Source organism: Otolemur garnettii, unplaced genomic scaffold (assembly GCF_000181295.1).
Source record: "Otolemur garnettii isolate 467f Iridium unplaced genomic scaffold, OtoGar3 scaffold00132, whole genome shotgun sequence".
NCBI lineage: Eukaryota > Metazoa > Chordata > Mammalia > Primates > Galagidae > Otolemur > Otolemur garnettii.
The window spans coordinates 867,773-887,821 of record NW_003852527.1 but is presented as its reverse complement, the minus strand read 5'-3'; the positions used below and the strand labels follow the sequence as shown (position 1 = coordinate 887,821).

The following is a 20,049-nucleotide window of genomic DNA, read 5'->3' as shown; positions in this document are numbered from 1 at the left end:
ATTCCTGGACAAAACAAAATAATGTAAACTATAAATACAATTTAACACGTTTATATGTATATTAAGAATGTACCTTGTCCTAAAATAAGGTACTTTGGGTCATTTTGTAATAATCACGTCATATTGAAAAAATGTAAGCTATGTAATAGTATGAGCCCCAAAAGCACTATATGTAATGTAAAAAAGTGGCTGCTATAAAATTATTGGTAATCAGTTAATGAAAAAATGGTTGTATGTATTTAAGACTGGGTCAATCTACCAAAATTTTTAATCAAGATATAATGTAGTTAATTCTGTCTTCCCTTAAAAATACTAGTCATAACATTTTAAAAGAATTATTCCTTCGAATTACCCCCATCTTTTAGATCATAATTTTTTTTCTTCCACAAATTTACTGTCCTCCATATAAAAATTCCACTAAAATTCTTTTAGTATCAGTTCATTTTCCTTGGTTCTTAAGTTTTCACTTCTCTTTTGGAATACATTCCTGACACATTTAGTAGAATATATGTCCATCAGTAAAACTCATCTGTATAAATTTCCTTTTCAAAATACACTGTAGTCATCAGATACTTGTCTTTGAAACATTTATCCACGCACACCATTCTACAAAAACCTTTAGTATTCCTAAAACATAACTTCATGTTGCAAACTGGTCAAAAATCCTTTTGAGTATTCCAAAGGGTTCCTCAAAATTATTGAATACTTTTTTTGGTATAGTTTCAAATTTCATTTTTATTGTGCAGTCACCCCTTGGTATGTGGGGGATTTGTTTCAGGACTACCCTCACAAAACTAAATCCATGTATATTCAAGTCCCCACAAGCAGCCCTGTGGGTACCATCCTGTGTACACAATGAGTCAGCCCTCTGTACACACAGGTTTGGCACCCTCTGTATACCTTATTTCAAAGAAAAAGCCACGTATAAGTGGACCCATGTAGTTCAAACCTGTGTTGGTCAAGGGTCAACTGTATTTTGAACTTTTTTGAAAATATATATGATAACCACTAACTTCCTCACTTATAATTTTTGCATTTACATCACAAATGTTGCAGTTATTTAATTTTAGGTAGCCTGTTCTCTCATGTACAAACAAATCAGTATTCATCTTTCAAAATTATCATTATTCCGATTGTCACATACCTATCCACTGTCAAATAACTGTATTAAAGGATGAAAATATAGTACTAATCCCTGAGTATTCAATGCCATGATCTTGTTACAAAATTATAGGTCAAGTTCATCCAGTACATTCCCCTCCTTGAATATGGCAAGAGTTTCAGGCATGGGACTCCTAGGAAATACTATCTATGAAACTTCTCTAATCACTTATGCCATTTTTCTTTGATTATTAGAGAACCGCGTATTAAATAAATCTTGCTATTTTTCTTCTCTCTCTTAAATTTCTACTATCTATATTTTGGCTGAATCTGGAAAGTTGTTGACTATAACTGTACCTGCTAAAAGGAGCCCACACACGTGCTGAAGTTACAGTATCTAGACCTTTGTATATGTGCAGAAAAACCAAAATGATCATTCTTGACAACTTACAGCAGGGAGTCAACTAGTTAAGAACTCCAGTCCTGCTGTACCAATGAACCACAGAGCCAAAGAACATCGGAACTGCCTTATAGACCAGAAAACTGGAGCTCAGGCATGGTAAGTGACAGATCACATATCTGTAGTCACAAACTAAGTTATAGGAAGGGTCAGAACTGGAACCCAGGGATCTAGTCAGCTGGCCTTTCTACTACACCACACAGACCTAGAACCAAGTTTGTTGTTTACAAACAGTAAGGAAAATGAACACTTCACCTATTCCTCCGGTCAGAGTTCGCCGCTTGCCCTTTATCTACCTGTCTTTTCGCCCTTTCACATGCTGTCACGTGGGCACATCTGTGCTTTGAACTATTTTCAAACTCTTACGCTGCAATCACGTAGCCGTTCGCTTGTTTACCTTATTTTTTTGCCTTTTTTTCCTAGGTGAATTGGTTTGAATTTCTTATTTGGTTGATTTTATAAGTAAACCTCTACTACCTCAATGACCTCATGTACCTGTTCACAGCCTTAAACTGCTCATCTTGAAATACATTCTATTTCCCTCTGCCTCTGGCCTTTCCATCCTCACCAAACTATGTCCAGTTGAGCATGCCAGGGTTCTGATGTGTGTCCTGCCATCTCAGTGCTTTTACTTAAAAAAAAAATCCTTTCTGCTATGTCAGTGGAATTCTGGTCCTTGACTAATGCAAAAGTAAGCCCAAAAATTACCACTTCCTGATTGCTTCTAATGGATACCAGGTGAAAACTCATTCTTGCACCATATCCACAACCATTGCTCTAATTTATGCTTGAACCAAAGGAGCTGGCTGGTTTGAAACCAAAAAGAAGAGATTAGTTCACAAGACATGTCCCTCTCTTTCTTAGTTATTTGGGGAATGGGAATTTAAGAAGCTTAATGTGGCAGAGTGAAGGAAAGTTACCCATTTATGGTATGTTTAGGGTGTACAATCTATGTTTCTGCATGTAAAGCGTATGTAGCAGTTGGTGCTAGTGACTGTATGTGTGAGGCTCGCTGGATCATCACAATGCTAGGTTGTCATTCATCAGTCCTTTCATGTGGTGTGTATGCTCATTTGATCTACATACGTATTTTTCAACTGAAAATCTATCTATTCTGGTTTCCATATAATTAGAGGGGAAATTTGTGTATTCAGTTTTGCTCCATATCTGTGCATAACCCTGAATGCTAGTGCTATATTTTCTTTGATTTTCATAGGAACACATATCAAATACCCAGTAACTTAAATTACCCTCTAATAATCTATAGCATAGTAAATGCTGGTAATGGGGTATTAAACTATAAATATGTTTCAGAGATCTTAAAGAACAAAATATTTTAGAAAAACATCAGCTTCCATTGGTTATTATAACAGATGTTCCCTTGTGTCCTTGTGCTGGGTCTGGCTGCATCCTTAGATGGGAAGTTACATCGAAGTGTGAGCCATTACAACCCAAGGAATAGTTTCTAATGGTTTCGCTGTCATACAAGTGCTCCAGGGCATATCCAGTTAGTGTATAAGCATGCTTATCAAAATACTGCCGGTGAGTGCCAAAGCAGTTTGGAGAGATGGCAGGATGGTCTCCTGCTGTCTGGTGAGGAGATATATCTGAATGTAGATAGTCTTTAGCCAGGATCAAACTGGATTTCGAAATGCGATCCGAATTGGGACTACTTATCCGAGATATTGCAGTGGGACTGTTGTCATAGTCAGTTTCACTGGGGCTCAGCATCTTCCCCTCTCTCTGCTGGATGTGGTCACATGGTGAAGTGCTGGCAAGAGCAGAGCCATGGCAGACTTCACCTGTTGGTGTGGGCTGCTGGTAGTTTGCAAAACAGAGGGGGTGTTTTTTCCCAGCTCCATTAATGGAAGCCAGTTGGTCTGATGGGGCTTTCCTTAGCTGCAATCTGTTCTCTTCTTCTTTAATCATTTGCTGAGTGGCCCTTATCAGAGTTTCAATTTTGCTAGGTTCGTGTGGGCTACTTTGATACTGCTCAGTGCGGTATCGGTCACCTGATTCGCTGGCCGACCCAGGGTCTGGAGAACTGACCACGCTGTCTTCATCCCAATGACCTCGCCCTAGAAATTAGGAAAAGGAAAAAGTAAGTGATCTCAACATTCACCAAAAGAAAAAACATGCAGTATTTCTTTCTCCTACTAAAATGAACTCTGTATCTTTTATTCTTAATATAGGTACCAATATTTGAAACAGACATAGACTCATACAAAATCAATGACTTTTAATGCAGATAATGTTTACAACACATTTCTTGTAAGACAAACCTTGTCTACTGGTTGCGAATGCCAAATAGCAAAATGGTAAAATGTCTTTATGCTTCTCCGTGTTTATGTGTTGTTGGACCTGTCTGACTGCAAATAAAAGCAAAATACATAGAATTTGGTTTATGTTACTTTCTAGAGCAGGGTCATGTTAAATTGATGCTTAGAAAATACTTTCAATTGGGTTTGAGGAAGATGATGCTATAGGCTGAACTACTCTCTCAATTTCAAATAAATCAAAAAAAATTAATATTGCTAAATGTTATCTTAACTAGAGCTACAAAAAAGCTCCCTTGTTAGTTTTTAGAGGATTTGAATGGTAAAAATGTACATACTTATATACGTGTACATGTTAAGTGTGGGCAGATATAAATATAGAAACAGATATTGATTTATCTTGTCCCAGGCAAAATACAGTCTTATCAAACCCAGCAGTAAATATTTCAGCTTCACAGGTAATCTTACAGTAGCTCAGGTATCTCAGATTGTTCTGAAATAAGGTTTAAAAATAAACAAATATTTATAATTTTAACAACAACCTGCTGAGAATTAAGGAGAGAGATCTAATATGGTGGAATAGTGCACCCAACAGATAATCCATGAAATAAATTATTCATTTATATGGAGTTTGTAGAAAAAGAGAGAAGAGAATTAGGCAGGAATCTGTGAAAGCTGTAAGCTGCCTAATGCAGCAGAGAGGCCCTGGATCACACTATTCATTGCTCTCCTTTTCAGTTTTCTTCTTATTTTATTTCTAATATTTTCTTCCAGACCCTGTAGGTTAAGCCAGGATTTTCACTTCACTCTATTCTTTGGCAAGCAATTGCCCTTTGCTCTGGGTTTCCATTATCAGTCTACCGAACTAAAGACACTCAAAGTAAAATCAGAAAAATAAAAAGCAAGAATGGAAACACATTAAAATTACTCAGTGCCTGGGTGGTATATGACAGAAGACTTTGTGTGGAGGCGACATCCTCTAGCACACTTTGCGTCCTAACAACAAAATGAGTAGTACTAGGGCCTAATCAACCCTATGCCATTGACTTTTATTGCAGTAGGGAACAAAGATCTGCCTAGACACCAGGCCTAGAATGGACAAAATCAGCTCTCCTTAACCAGTTTATTTTGAAATGAACAAAGAGAGAAGCCCTTCCAACAAAGCTTTAACTTCAGTGCCCATTTCAAGGTGTGTGTAAAGTCATAGAATCCCGGTGCATTTTACAAACATCAGTCCATCCCTACCCACAGGGGGCATTATGGGTTGTCATGGCCATGCCGGGGAGCAAGGGGCAGTTACCAGCATTTAATAATGCTCAGAGAGATTAAACGTCTATGATATGCGTGATAGTCCATAAAACAAAGACTCGTCCTCTCCAGGACATCACCGATGCCCTTGCTGAGAAATGCTGCTATAACTGAGTGAGCTCACAGGCTTGAGTCCGCAGGTGAAGAGAGAGAATGCCATTTAAATCCAGCATGCTACAAATTCAACAGACCTACTCACCAATTCACTTTCACTTAATTTCAATGTTTTTGATGTTTAAAATGGGAATCATTTCTGCTCACTCATGCAAAATAAACGTATTTGCCAAACATTTTAGCAAAATTAATACACTGAGACAGTGGACTTGGTTTTAAATCCCATTGGTTTGCGTTTCTGATTAGTCCCTCAGCGTCACGCGGAGAGTGTTCTACACCTGCCCTGCCAGCGACGCAGGTTCAGGAGTCCCCCTCTTACCGTGGAGCCTGTGCACCGCGGCGATGTGAGGCATGCTGCTGTCGTAGGCGTCTCTGCTCTCCGGGGAGGCCTTGGCCAGGGGCAGGCCCGCGCGCGAGCCCCACCAGGGCTCCCTCCCGGCCTGCGGCGCCCCCAGGAAGTACCTGCCCGCCTCGCAGCGGCCCCCCTCGCAGGCCTGGCTGTGGAAATGCCTCTCCTCCACCAGCCGGGAATGGTCGAGCGCAAAGCCGTAGCAGAGAGAGCTGCGCTCGGAGAACTGTCTGTAGGCGCAGGACGCGTCGTGCTGCGAGCCCGGCCTGTCTGCGGGGTCCAGGAGCTGCGGGGAGGCCGTGTCGGTCAGGGGACTTCCGCCCCACTGGCTGTCGTGGTCAGACTCCGATCTTTCCGTGTGAAATCCCGAATACTGAAACCGAGGGGAGGAGAAGAGTCCACTTCAAAAACCGAACAAGCAAAATAAAAAAACAGCCTTTACTTCCCAAGCACCTGTAGGGTCACACTGGCCTGGGGCCGCCAATATGGGACATGCTCTAGCCCCTGGGCTGGGCTAGCCTGCAGTCCCTTAATGAGTCCAGATGCCTCCAAAGAAAATCCTTCGCCTGCTGAAAGGAGATAAAAATAATGACTGAAGCCTCAGCACAGAATGAAGTGCTTTGTGGCATTATTCCACATGGTTAGTTAGTACGTCACAGTCACCCTGTAATGGCGCCATCAGTGTCCCCTTCACATGAATAGGGAAGCTGAGGCGCCAAGAGAGAAAGTGGTTTGTCCAAGCCCACAGTGTTAGCTGGTGACTGAACCAAGATTCGAAACCAAGTTTTTCATCACTACCCTACCCTTTATCTTTGGTACTTATTACCAAAGAGAGATTCCTAAAAACCTCCACATTTTATTTCTATTTGCCTTCTACATTTTTTCTTAATTAGCAAAACAAAACAAAAACTAAGGTTTCAGTCACCAGTGTGCTCAGTCTTCATAGGAGACAAGCGCTTATCGAATTCAGTTCCCATGTAACTGTTAAAAAATCTTGCCCCACATAAGAACTGGGCCTATTTACTAGGATGTGCTTCTCATTTTCTAATGTAAAACTTGGATTATGCACAGGATCATAATCATCAGAAAACGAAGAGCCACAGGCAAGCCTTGTGCTTTGTTGTTCACTTACTCCCAGACGATTTGGTCAGATATTCAAAGAAAATGTAAAATGCATAGCAGATCTCCCTAGGAAATATGTCCTAGTTAGAGTTTGAAGGTCTTCACAAGCCACTAAAATTAGTAATAGAATAATTTTTATCTGTGTTTCTTTACCTAATGCCAAGTACAATTCTAAGTACTATGTAGGGATTATCTGCTACAATATTCAGTGAGAGCTTATTCTGTCCCTGGCAATACACTAATCATTCCATATACAGTATCATTTAATCTTCATAACCACCTGGACAGTAATATAGCTCCATTTAACAGACATGAAACTACACAACTAAGAGTTCTAATAAAATGCCACGGCCATCTCACAGTCCATCTGGTCTTAAGGCCTACACTCCAAACTGTGATTTCATACTTCAGATAAAACACCACAAAGAGAGGAGAAAAAAAGATCCTGTGTAAGGGAAATTTATGGGGAAAAAGGCAAGAACTGTTTTACAGTCCCAGAAACCAAAATATAAGTCTACTTTACTTGTTTTTTTCTACAACAGAAGAAAGAGGAATGGATATGTGCACTATTGTAAAGGGAAGAGGAAACCATCCTGGGTTCCACCATTCTTCAGCTCCATGTCACATGCTGGTTCAGCATGTTCACCCCCATGAGACCTTCGCAGGACAAGGCCAACTCTCCCTGCCCACCCTGAGCAGTGGAAAGAATCCTGATTCTTCCCACATCAATACCAACATACAACTCAGCCTATAGCTCTTGGGAACAGAGACATACAGAGGTTGCTCTAGGGAAATCCCAAAGTATGCAAAGATAGCTCTCTCAGGATAGAGTTCTGTGCAAATCAGAGGCTCAAGATTTTTCTGTTACCATTTCTAAGTATTACTTTTATTCCAGGTACCCATGGAATATCAGCATATTGCATCAAGAAAAAATTAGAAAATGCAACTTTTCTCCTTGCAGGATGGGAGAACGGATGACCTGGAGTATTGTGACGTCCATTTTTCTTTATCACACATTCCACATGCCATCAGCCTTTTCTGCCCATGAACTCCAGCCTTTCTTTTCACAAAAATCCCCCCTTCACTTTCACCAAGGCGAAAGATGGAACTCCCTTGCCTTACCAAGGGAGAATCTAAGTGCTTTACATGTGACCTTTGGTAGCACCATCCATGTGCTTGCCTCAGAGAAACTCAGACCATCAGTGCTATTCCAAGCTATGAGTTACCCAGACTCTACTTGTTTTTATAAAAGTATAAGCCAGGACTATTTCTGAAGTACTCAAGTTAAGACTTTTGAGCCCAGTGGAGAGGGGGAAACTTTTCCCTGAGTGTATATGGGAAAATGCTATTGGCAAAGCAGAGAACATCCTGTCCTTCACTTACAGGGAACGTTCAACACGCAACAACCCTGGCACACAGGAGGCGACATTTCAAGAGCATCCAAAGAAGAATTTGAAAAATAAGCCTCTTGTCATCAGCCAGAAAACTGCAACAGCAAGTATACAGACCTAGATAGCTAAGCAGAAAGAAGGTAGATGGTTCAGTTAGCCCAAGACCGAACACTTGCTTTGGAGAGACAGAAGAAAATCCTCACAGTAAACCTTTGTTTTCAGAAAGATCTGTAAACTTGCACCTGTGTGCACCATCAAAACTCTAAGCCCTGGAGAAAGATTTTGTGAAGACTTCAGTGGCAATTGCAACAACAGCAAAAATAAACAAATGGGACTTAATTAAACTGAAAAGCTGCATAGCTTTTCTGCACAGCAAAGGACATAACAATGAAAACAAATAGACAACCTTCAGAATGGGAAAAGATATTTGCATATTAGAAATCTGATAAGGGTTGATGATAACCAGATTCTATAGAGAACTTGAATTAACAAAAAAGGAGCTAATAATCCCATCTATCACTGGGCAAGAGACATAAACAGAAAACATTCTCTGAGGAAGACAGACAAATGGCTAATAAACATATGAAAAAAATGCTCATCATCTTTAATTATTAGAGAAATGCAACTCAAAACCACCGTGAGAGATCATATAACTCCAGCAAAAATGGCCCACATCACAAAGTCCCCAAGTTGCAGATGCTGACATGAATGTGGAGAGAGGGGAACACTTTTACACTGCAGGTGGGACTGCAAACTAATACAGCCTCTTTGAAAAGAAGCCTAGAGAATCTTCAGAGAACTCAAAATAGGCCTTCCTTTGATCCCATTACTAGTCATCTATCCAAAAGAAGAAAAAAAATTTATCATAAGGACATTTGCATGAGATTGTTTATCAAAGCTCAATTTACAATTGCCAAGATGTGGAAACAATCTAAATGCCCACCAACCCAGGAATGGATTGACAAACTACGGTATATGTATACCATGAGATATAGCTATAAAAATGATGGAGACTTTACATCTTTTGATGAGATTGAAACACATTGTTCTTAGTAAAGTATCACAAGAATGGAAAAGCAAGTATCCAACATACTCAGTACTAACATCTACATACATTCATTCACACGCGTGTGAACACACCTGGAATCAGGAATCAAAAATTTAAAAACTAAGAAATGGCAAAAAAAAAAAAAATATATATATATATATATATATACATATATATATATATATAGCAACAAAAAGTAGCCACACTCAAAGTAATCAAATGCATGATGAATAAATTTTAAGTCATGAAGAGAATATATTTAATTGAAAACTTAAATTGAAGAAAAGATAAAAAATGTCAAAGAGAGAAAAAACTGGAGAAATTAAAATGATCAGAGAGAAAGTGATTAAAAGAAAAAAGAAAACATTAAATACATGCATGACATTTATGTAGAAGGCAAAGGAATTAGAATTATTAAAACAATTTGAAAAAGAATAAAGCAAGAAAATGTATCTATTTAACTTTAAGCCTTAGGATACATTTGCTACACGCAAGACTGTGTACTATTGACAGAGAGAGAGAGAGACACACACACAGATGAAAAGAAAAGAATAGAAAGCCCAGAAATATGGGCTCCTCACAAATATGCCCAACTGATTTTTGATAATTCAGCGATGGAAAGATAGACTTCTCAACAAATAGTGCTGGGATAGTTGGACATTCATAGGCAATTATCAAATAATCTTCAACCTAAGTGTCACATCTTATATTAAAAAGAACTCAAAAGGATCACAGACTTCATTAAATATAAAAAAAACATAAAATTATAAAACCTTTAGAAAATAACATGAAAGAAAATCTTCAAGATCTAGGGCTGACTAAACAGTTTTTTGATTTGACAAACAAAAGCACAATCCATGAAAGAAAAAATCGATATATGGGACTTGATCAAAATTAAAAAACATTTGCTCTGCAAAACACTCTCTTAAGAGGATGAGAAGATAAGCTACAGAAAAGGAGGAAACATTTACAGACCACATCTCCAACAAAAGACTAGTATCCAAATACATAAAGAATTCCCCAAACTCAACAATTAAAAAAGAAACGGGAGACAGACATGAAGTGGCCCTTCACCAGATAGGCTGCACAGATGGCCAACAGTCACATGAAGAGATTGGCAGCATCAGCAGTGAGAGGAAGATGCAGGTTAAAACACATGAAATATCACAGCACACCTATCCGGCTGGCTAAAATAAAAAATAGTACCAATACCAAATACTGGCAAAGATTCAGGGAAATTGGATCACTCATATGATGCTGGTAGGAATGTAAAATGATACAGCCACTCTGAAAAAACAGGTTGGCAGCTTCTTAAAAAAACTAAATATGCAATATTACCATATGCAATCCTGGGCATTTATCCCAGAGAAATGAAAAGTATATTCATATAAAAACCGTACACAGATGTCTATAGCAGCTACCACACACAATCCCAACACACACACACACACACACACTTTCAGGTCCTCTTTAATTATTCCCTTTCTTTTAGAAATATCTTTAAATGTTGGAAAATACACATAGCATAAACTTTACCATCTTATCCATTTTTACTTGTATAGTTCAATGGCATTAAGTATATTCACACTTCCAAGAAACCATCAACCATCTTCCAAAACTAAACTCTGCATCCATTAAACAGTAACCAGTAACTCCCCATTCCTCCCACCCCCTACCCCTGGCATCCACCATTCTACTTTCTGTCTCTGTGACTTGGGATCTTCTAGATATCCCATGTAAGTGGAATAATATAGTATTTGCCTTTTTGCGACTGGCTTATTTCACTTAGCATAACACCCTCAAGGTTCTTTCATGTGGTAGCATGTGCCAGAATTACCTTCCTTTATAAGGCTGGGTAATACCCCTTGGTTTGTATATACTGTAGAGTGCCCATCTATTCATCTGCTAAGGACAATGGGGTTGCTTCACCTTTTGGCTATGAAGCTATTATTAACATGGTGTATAAATGTCTCTTCAGGACTCTGTTTTCAATCCTTTAGGGTATATAAGCAGACGCAAGAGTGCTGGATCATATGGTAATTCTACTTTGAATTTTTTGAGGAAGTTCCATGGTGTTTTCCACAACTGCTGTGCCATTTTACTTTTCCCACCAACAAGGGTCTCAATTTATCTCTATCCTCATGGGGGGTCGGGGAGGGAGATATTATAGATAGAAGTCATCCTAAAAAGGGAGAAGCAAACATAAGCATGACGAATGTAAACAATAAGAAACCAGGAGCTGGGATCCTAAAATCAAGCAACGTAGAATTCAGGCTAAAAAATGAAACAAAGCAAAAGATGTTTTATGTTGCCAAAAGCAGCAATTCACAATGAATATATAACTGTCATGAATAACCCATCAAATAGCACAGAAATATTATCTCCATAAAGCAGAAACTACAGGAAATGTAAGGAGAAATACAAATATCCTAATAAAATGAAACTAACACGATGTTTTCAGTATCAGATGAGCAAAGTAAATTTAAAAAATAAGAAAGACGGGTGGCGCCTGTGGTTCAAAGGAGTGGGGCACTGGCCCCATATACTGGAGGTCGCGGGTTCAAACCCAGCCCCCACCAAAAAAAAAAAAAGAAGAAGAAGAAAGACTACAAAAACTTAATATAATGCACAATACTCTCTGATCACAATGAACAAAAATGGAAATTAAACACAGAATTTTTTAAAAACCTTTCTTTCCACCTGAAAAAAATGCATTAAATAACTCTTGGGAAAAATAGGAAAACACTAACACAAGTTACATAAATTAAATACAGAATTTCTGGGAAAAGGATAGTAAAATTGCCACACATCCAGAGCTATAGCATATACAGCTTTAGACACGTAAATCAAGAAAAATGAAAGAATAAAAATAAATTTAATTCTTAATTTCAAAAGCTAAAAAACGGAATAAACCAAAAGAAACACAAGGAAAAATGGTCAAAAGATATAAACTTACTATTCATAAAAAAAAAAAAAAAAATAGGGCAGTGCTTATGGCTCAAAGGAGTAAGGCGCCAGCCCCATATACTGAAGGTGGCAGGTTCAAATCCTGCCCCGGCCAAAAACTGCAAAATAAATAAATAAATAAATAAAATAAAATAAAAATAGCCCTTAAAAACATATGAAAAGATTTTAACTTCTTAATAAGACAAATGCAAAGTAAAACAAGACTGAGATACAAGTTCTCCATCGTCAGACCAGCAAAAATTCAAAAATTGACAGCACATTGCTTGGCAAAGACTATAAACAGGCACTCCCTTACATAGCCGGTGTAATGCAAACTGATACAACCTCTGTGAAGGGTAATTTAGTAATATCTTAAAAAGATTCACGTTTGCCCTTTGACTAAGAAATTTCCCACTTCTAAGTTATCCTAACATACACCTTCCATAGTAGAAAATAATAATACATAAGATTGTTCACTGTCGCATCAATTGTAATTGTGTAAGATTAGAAATCACCCAAGTGTTCAAACATAAGAAGTTGAATAAACTGCATTTATATATATAGTAGAGAACTAAGCAGTTTAAAATAAAAAAAGAAGGAACACACACATGAGAATTAGGAATATATACGCATATACACATGACATACACAATATGCTACCCTTTATGTGAAAAAAAGAAAAATAAAGTATACATGTATACTCTAACTTCTGCAAAACTAACAACAAGAAAGATAAATCAGAAAATAGGAAAATTGGTTACGTAAGCAGACAGCAAAGAGGAAATGGGGATTAAGGAATAAAAAAGAAAAATGTAAGTATATTTCCCAGCTCTATCTGCTGAAAGCACCTAGAAGAAATGGCATGCCAGCAGCATAAGCACTTTAATATAAGGATGTAGGTTTCTAAGTACCATGCTCCACTAAAAGAACCAGAAATCCTTAGAAAAATAGCTGATTCCCTGGCTGGGGTAGAAAAGATATACTATGAGCCTGGAACATCTGATAGATCAGAATGTAGGAAAGTGCTCAAATATACATATAAACATAATAGGGGCATGTTAAAAAGACATGGGAGATAGATTGAAGGAATTTCCACTGGCCAAACATGGAAAAATTTAAGCAAAAGTAAACCTGGACAGTATTGAATGAAATGTAATCCTCTGGATAATAAAACCAAGTGCCCATACTGATAAACAAATGAACCAATAAATGTGAGAGAGGAATAAATCTACTTACAGGAGAGTACCAACTATAATGGTGCAGAGAGTAATTGAATTAGAAAAATGAATATTTTTGCAATCATCTTAAGATTTCGTTGGGCAAAGAGCATCATGGATGATAAATCTAGGGAGAAAAGTTCAATAAATTATTTTTATGGTCATGATCTCCCCATGGGTTCTTTTTTAATTAGAAAGGGGGAAAAACGTCAATATACCGTAGAGAGACTGGATGTCATTCTGACCAGGTGATCAAAATTAACATCACCAACCAACTTGGAACCAATAGACACCGTCTGCCTCCAGATGTGACGCATACTCAGAAGACACAGCCTCACCTAGGAAGTATTCCATTGGCTAACGTGTAACTGGGATCTAACCATGAGGACGCAGCTAACAAACTCAAGCTGAAGAACTTTCTGTAAAATAATGGGGCCATATTCTTCAAAAGTGCCATTGACATGAGAGAAAAAGCAAGACGAAAGAACCATTAAAGGAAACTAAAAACACGAGTCATAAACACGCTGTGGAATCCTAGGCTGGAACCTGTACTAGAGAGGAAACAACAAATGCTATAAGAATTTTTATATCTGTCAGATTAGGTTAAAAGCTTTTTTAATGTAAAGCCTCCTGATTTTGACAATCCTGCTGTGTTCCTGCTGTGGTTATGTAAGAGAAAGTTCTCGTCCTTAGGAAATCTACGCTGAAGTATTAAGGTTTCAGTAAAGAGGCATGACGTATCTAAGTTGCTCTAAAATGGTTGAGAAAAAAATAAATAATAATGAGAGAAGAGGGAAGGGAAAAGAGAGGAAGAAAATGATAAAACAAATACACTGAAACGTTAACTACTGGTGAACCTAGATAAAGCACACAGGGATACCCTGCACCAGTCTTGCAACTTTCAAGTATGTAGTCATTTCAAAATAAATATTTAAAAATCGTATATGGTATCTTATATCTTATTTTTATAAAATCATTATTAATCATTTAAATGTATGTTATTATTACTGATAGTTAATACTTTGTACATGAAATACAACCTTAAGTCATCAACTAGAAATAAACATTAGACTCAGGCATGGGAGGACCCTAATCTACTGTCATTCAGTGTGACTTATATAAAAGATCACTTCCCTTGGGCCTTGGTTTTCCCAGAAAAGCCTATCTACCTTAATAGATGCAGTAAAAATCAAATGAATAACATATATCACAACACTCTTAAAAATGAAAACATGTTACAGGTACATATAGATGTTTCATATAAAGGTCCTTGATTCCTTTCACTCAGGTGAACAGAAGTGGTTGCCATATTACCTACCATCATATAAAAATGATTTTTGCCTTAGATTATATTGTAAAAAAAATAAAAAACACATTTCCAGTCCCATCTTATAGGTATGTGAGAGATAAAATATATATGATAAAGGACAAAAAAAGTCAACATTCCCAGCAGCAGAAAGAAATCAGGCTACTAGCCCATCACCTAAACAACAGGGCCTTTTCTTCCAAATACTGCAGTTTTCAAAGCTGGAATATACTTTGGTAGCAACAGTTATTACCACTTGCACTCTGACTAAAAACTTAAAGATAAGTTTTAAGAATAGAAAGGAGGGAGACTCATAGTCAATTGGGTCACATACAACCCTTCACATGGTTCTCCCGGCCATTTTGGGTTTGATACTATTTTTAAGTAAACCAAGGTCAAATTTTATGAGCTACAGAGTATTTGCTCTTCTTCCCTGAAAAGGTTACAACTCTTTCGCCTATATTTAAAACTGTGAAACTACATGGTTTAATTCCCTATTTTAATTAGGTTATACCAGTAAATTAAGGAGGTTCACTGAAAATCAATTTTTGATTAATTCTGCTGAACCCTCTTCTTTCTTAGAAAATTTGTTATCATTCCGAACATTCTGCACCTTACTTCACCCCAATTTCCTATTTAAAATTTAATTTCCGAAACAAGCATTCATGCTTGCAAATTAAAAACTGATGAGGGATGCCCTGTTCTTATGAAACCTGATACCAAATGCTATCTACCAAAGGAGGGCTGAGGCTGGCAGGCAAAGAACTCAGATGATTCCAGAAAGGGCCAGCAGATGACATCCACAGTACCCCAACTTTGGGATTCAACTCAGAGTTGTGCATTACTCACTATGCAAAGATTACACAGACATTATTTTATTAAATGATAATGTCTTGAAAGAGTGGTATTAATCACTTTACAGACATAGCAAATGAGGATCAAAAAATTGGGTTTTGCTAGAAGTTGCATGACTATGAGGTTTAAGAGGACAGATGCAATTCTAGAGCCCTTACTCTTTTCTACTGTCCCATACTGAGATATAACGCACTTAGCTAAGAAAGACAACAGTGCCCTACCCTCTAAGCAGTAACGGATTCCAGTTCCCCACGCATGATTTTACAAATAGGACTTTCTCCAACCCCTGCACCCCAGTAAGCCATCTCCACACATCCTTCGGTGATGTCCTCTAATCACTGAAACAGTCTTCTACCACAGTTACTCCCATGGATATGCTTTGGATTGTAGTTGTAAGATGCATTCCTGCTTCAACAGCGTGTTCCAGACAGGTGCTCAGCATTCATCTGGATGTGGCAGCAACAACCCAACTTGGGAGAAATGTCAGATGTTCCAACAATAGATGTCACAGTTATCTATTTTTATTTTGGCAGCTCATTGAGGTTTTTTATCATTTATAGCTGTAAAACATATAAAGAGACCCTCTTCTGGTAAAGTCCTGTTTTTCATGAAAAACTTTCACTCTATCAGGCATGAGCAACTTTTCTCTTGATTTGTGTCTGAACCATGAGAAAAAAATCACAGATGCAGACTGCGTTGTACAGAGAACATATGCATGCTTTTAAATCACTTTTATCTTTCTTTTTACTAATGTAACCCTGAAACATAAAATATGTTCTTTTTTTCATTCACTCTTATGGGAAGAACAGATGGTGAAAGGGTTAGATTAAAGTAATACAGCATGTCCATTAAAATAACCCCCACTGCTTGGGACGCTTCTCTTAAACGGGAGTCGTGTTTACTATAAAGAACAGCTTTGACTTACACACATTAGAAATTGCTGGGAGTTTTCTAAAGCATAAACATCAGGATAAGAGAAAAACTAATGTCAGAATCAAATGCATTTTAAATGACAATAATGCAAGTTATTTTGCTAATCTGAGAGGCTAAGTGAAACCAAGTGCCTGCGATAATGCAACAGGAGTGAAATAATAAAGTTTATTTCCAACCTGAAAAATTTTAGTACCTAGAAAACGTAGCTGCAAAGAGAATATCAAGCAGAGGTTACTTTCCACATTCCTGCACTTTAATAATAGAAAGGAATTTTTGCTGTCATTTTATTTCTAATTCATTGTCTTACTAGTAAACAGCAAAAATAATTTCATATTTAATATACATTAAGAAAAGCTAAGTAGTATATAATTCTACACAAGTCACACAAGTATTTAGCCTTGGAAAAGAACCTTCTCAAGATAATTTTATGAAAATCAATTTAATGACATATACTTTCTAAAGAGTGAATAGTTTTTAAGAAATGTTAAAGGAAATTTATAAAATGTTTTGTAAAAGAAAAAAATATATTGAGTCACATTTCAGAGTCAACAACACTTTCACTAGAGGAATTGAGCAATAAATATGTCCATTAATAGCACAAATAATTATAGGTAAAATGCTGAATCTAAATTCAATTATTAGAAATTTTAGATATTTTGACCATTTCTTCCTTTATTTTAGAGAGTGGTATAACTTATCAGAGTCCCAATATCAATTTCTAAGGATATATATGTTCACAAGATTTTCACTCATTATTTGATAATTTGATCCATTTATAGTATACCCTATTAATTATTATAACATTGTTTTCACTTTAATCTACATTTTAGTTCTATTTAGCTCAAAACATCTTTCATGCCTATAAATTCCTTGATATATTTTATGATGTAGAAACATTGAAGTTTTTTTAATTTTGTTTTGTTTTTTTGAGACACAGCCTCAAGCTATTGCCCTGGGTAGAGTGCCATGGCATCAAAGCCCAGGGCAACTTCCAACTCCTGGCTTAAGTGATTCTCTTGCCTCAGCTTCCAAAGTAGCTGGGACCACAGGCTCCTGTCACAATGCCTGGCTATTTTTTGGTTGTAGTTCATTGTCGTTTGGCAGGATCTGAATGCGCCAGCTCTGGTATATGTGACTGGCACCTTAGCCACCTGAGCTACAAGTGCTGAGCCGAAACATCGAAGTTTTTAAATATGCCTCAAATGTGGTTTGAAATGTCATAGACCTTCTCTTAATCCATCACACACATAAACACATATTCATATTCTCTCTCTCTACAGTTCCTAGGGATTTGGTTCACTCATTTTTCTCACAGAAAAGTAACCATAATCAACATCTCATTAGCTGTCAGAGTGACATGCAGCTGGAAGGGAATCAGCACACAGGACCTGGGGCCAGCTCTCCTCCAGCGTAATTCTATAAGGAATCTCCAGGGTCCCTCACTGAGAGAGGCATTCCCAGCCATGAAATCCACAATCTATCCCCTTCATAAATCTAAAGGTGAAGTCCTAAAGACTTGCAAAGAACTTTATTGCACTGAAGATTTTAAACAGGTAATAACAAACATTGAATAAACAATTAAGCCCTTTAAGCCATGGCATTCACAGCTGTAAATGTTTGAAAATATTTCAACTTGTATGTAATATAGAAATGGTTCTAGTACATTGGTACCTCATAGAGTTCCAGGACCAGTAACTTTAATTTTAATGGTAATCTTCTTCAGTGATGGGCTTTGAACACCAGCAAGAATCACTTTGATCCTTTCACTGATGCTCTGACTCACACTCTGATATTTCACATATAAGTGGCAGATTAGATGGGCTTGAATTAGATGGGTACAGGTGGTGCCACCTGCTCCAGTCCCTTACTGCAACTTTGCTTGGTCTTTCAGGGGGTCCAGACAAAGGGCCGGCTGCCCAGGCTGCCCAAGCTGCCTGTTGCTTTGTCCTATAAGTGGGCCAACAGATTTGTAGTCATTTGTAGTCATACAAATCTTTTCCAGCCTTCTGCATGCTGGAAAAAGGTCTCTTAGATTTATAATGCTGTGAAAATAAATTGAAGCTCAAAGGTCCTCCCCAAAGCTAATCAAGTCTGAACTAGTAACTGCAAATGAGGAAACTAAAATAGAATAAACTATGTATTAAACAATGTACATTACAACTTTTTCTCCAGCTTTACTAGAATGTAATTGACAAATAAAATTGTATATATTTAAGGTATACAACATGATTATTTGATATATGTATACACTGTGAAATGATTACCACAACCAAGTGTGTTAATACATCCATCACCTCACAGTCACCTTCGCGTGTGTGTGGCATGAAAACTTAGCAAATTTCAAGTTTACAATACGATGTTAACTACAGTTACCACCCTCTACATTAGATCCCCACAACTCATCCATCTGAAAACTAAAAGCTTATACCCTTTGATCAACATCTGACCATTTCCTCACCTCCAGCCTCAGGCAACCACATTCATTTGTTCCTATGAGTTTTACTTTTTTAGATTCCACACACGTGAAATCATACAATACTTGTCTTTCTATCTCTGGTTTACTCAGCATAATACCCTCCTTATTTCTCCATGTTATTGCAAATGTAAGAGCCTCTTTCTTTTATGGCTGAATAATATTCCCTTGTTACATACATATATACTACCTTTTCTTTACCTGTTCTTCCTTTGATTGAAACTTAGCTTATTTCTACATCCTTTCTGTTGTGAATACAGCTGCAAAGAAGATGGGAGTACAGAAGACATCTCTTCGACATACTGACTTTATCTCCTTGAAGCATCTACCCAGAAGTGGGATTGCTGGATCATATCATAATTCTAGTTGTAATTTTTGGAAGAGCTACTGTTTTCCTAATGGCTATACTATTTATATTTCACTAACAGTGCAACATTGGGCTCCCTTTTCTCCACATCTTTGCCAATACTTGTTGTGTCTTATCTTTTTTATAACAGCCACCCTAACAGGTATGAGGTGATATCTCACAGTGGCTTTATATCCCTTGTAATTAGAGATGTTGAGCACATTTTCACATACCTATTGACCATTCGTATGTCTTCTTTCAGAAAATGTCTACTCAGGTTCTTTGCCCATTTCTTTTTATTTCAAAATACTAAAGGAGTACAAACATTTATATTACATGGATACACTCTGTAATGCTGAAGTCAGGGTTTTCAGGATGCCCACCACCAGTACAGGGTTCAGTGTACCCCTTTTTATTCATCCCCTTTCCAATGCCCTTTCTTAGTTTCCAAGGTTCTTTATGTTTTTGTGTGTCTATGTGCACTCAACATTTAGTGTCACTTAGTGAGATCATGTGGTGTTTGTTTTTCCATTCCTGAGATACTTCACTTAGGATAGTGGACTCCAGTTCCATCCAAGTTGCTGTGAATTACATTATTTCAATTCCTTTTACAGCTGGGTAGTATTCCATGGTACTACACATTTTCTTTATCCACTCATACATTGATGGGCATTTAGATTGATTCTGTATTTTTGCAATTGTGAACTGTGCTGCAATAAACATTCAAGTGCAGGTGTCTTTTTGATAAAATGATTTCTTTTCTTTTGGATAGATACCCAGTAGTGGGATCACTGGACTGAAAGG

General features: G+C 37.4%; 1 protein-coding gene across 1 annotated transcript in view; it reads right to left on the bottom strand.

Moving 5' to 3' along the window:
- Window positions 1–1,870: 1,870 nt before the first annotated feature.
- The window catches only part of SIM1 (single-minded family bHLH transcription factor 1), a 77,127-nt gene continuing 58,948 nt past the window's right edge, over window positions 1,871–20,049 (bottom strand). The window contains exons 10-11 of the mRNA XM_003798207.1: window positions 5,579–5,981; window positions 1,871–3,639 (exon numbers count right to left, since the gene is read on the bottom strand). Coding sequence (XP_003798255.1) covers window positions 2,909–3,639; window positions 5,579–5,981 — 1,134 coding nt within the window. The 3' untranslated portion in view covers window positions 1,871–2,908. The remainder of the gene's footprint in view (window positions 3,640–5,578; window positions 5,982–20,049) is intronic.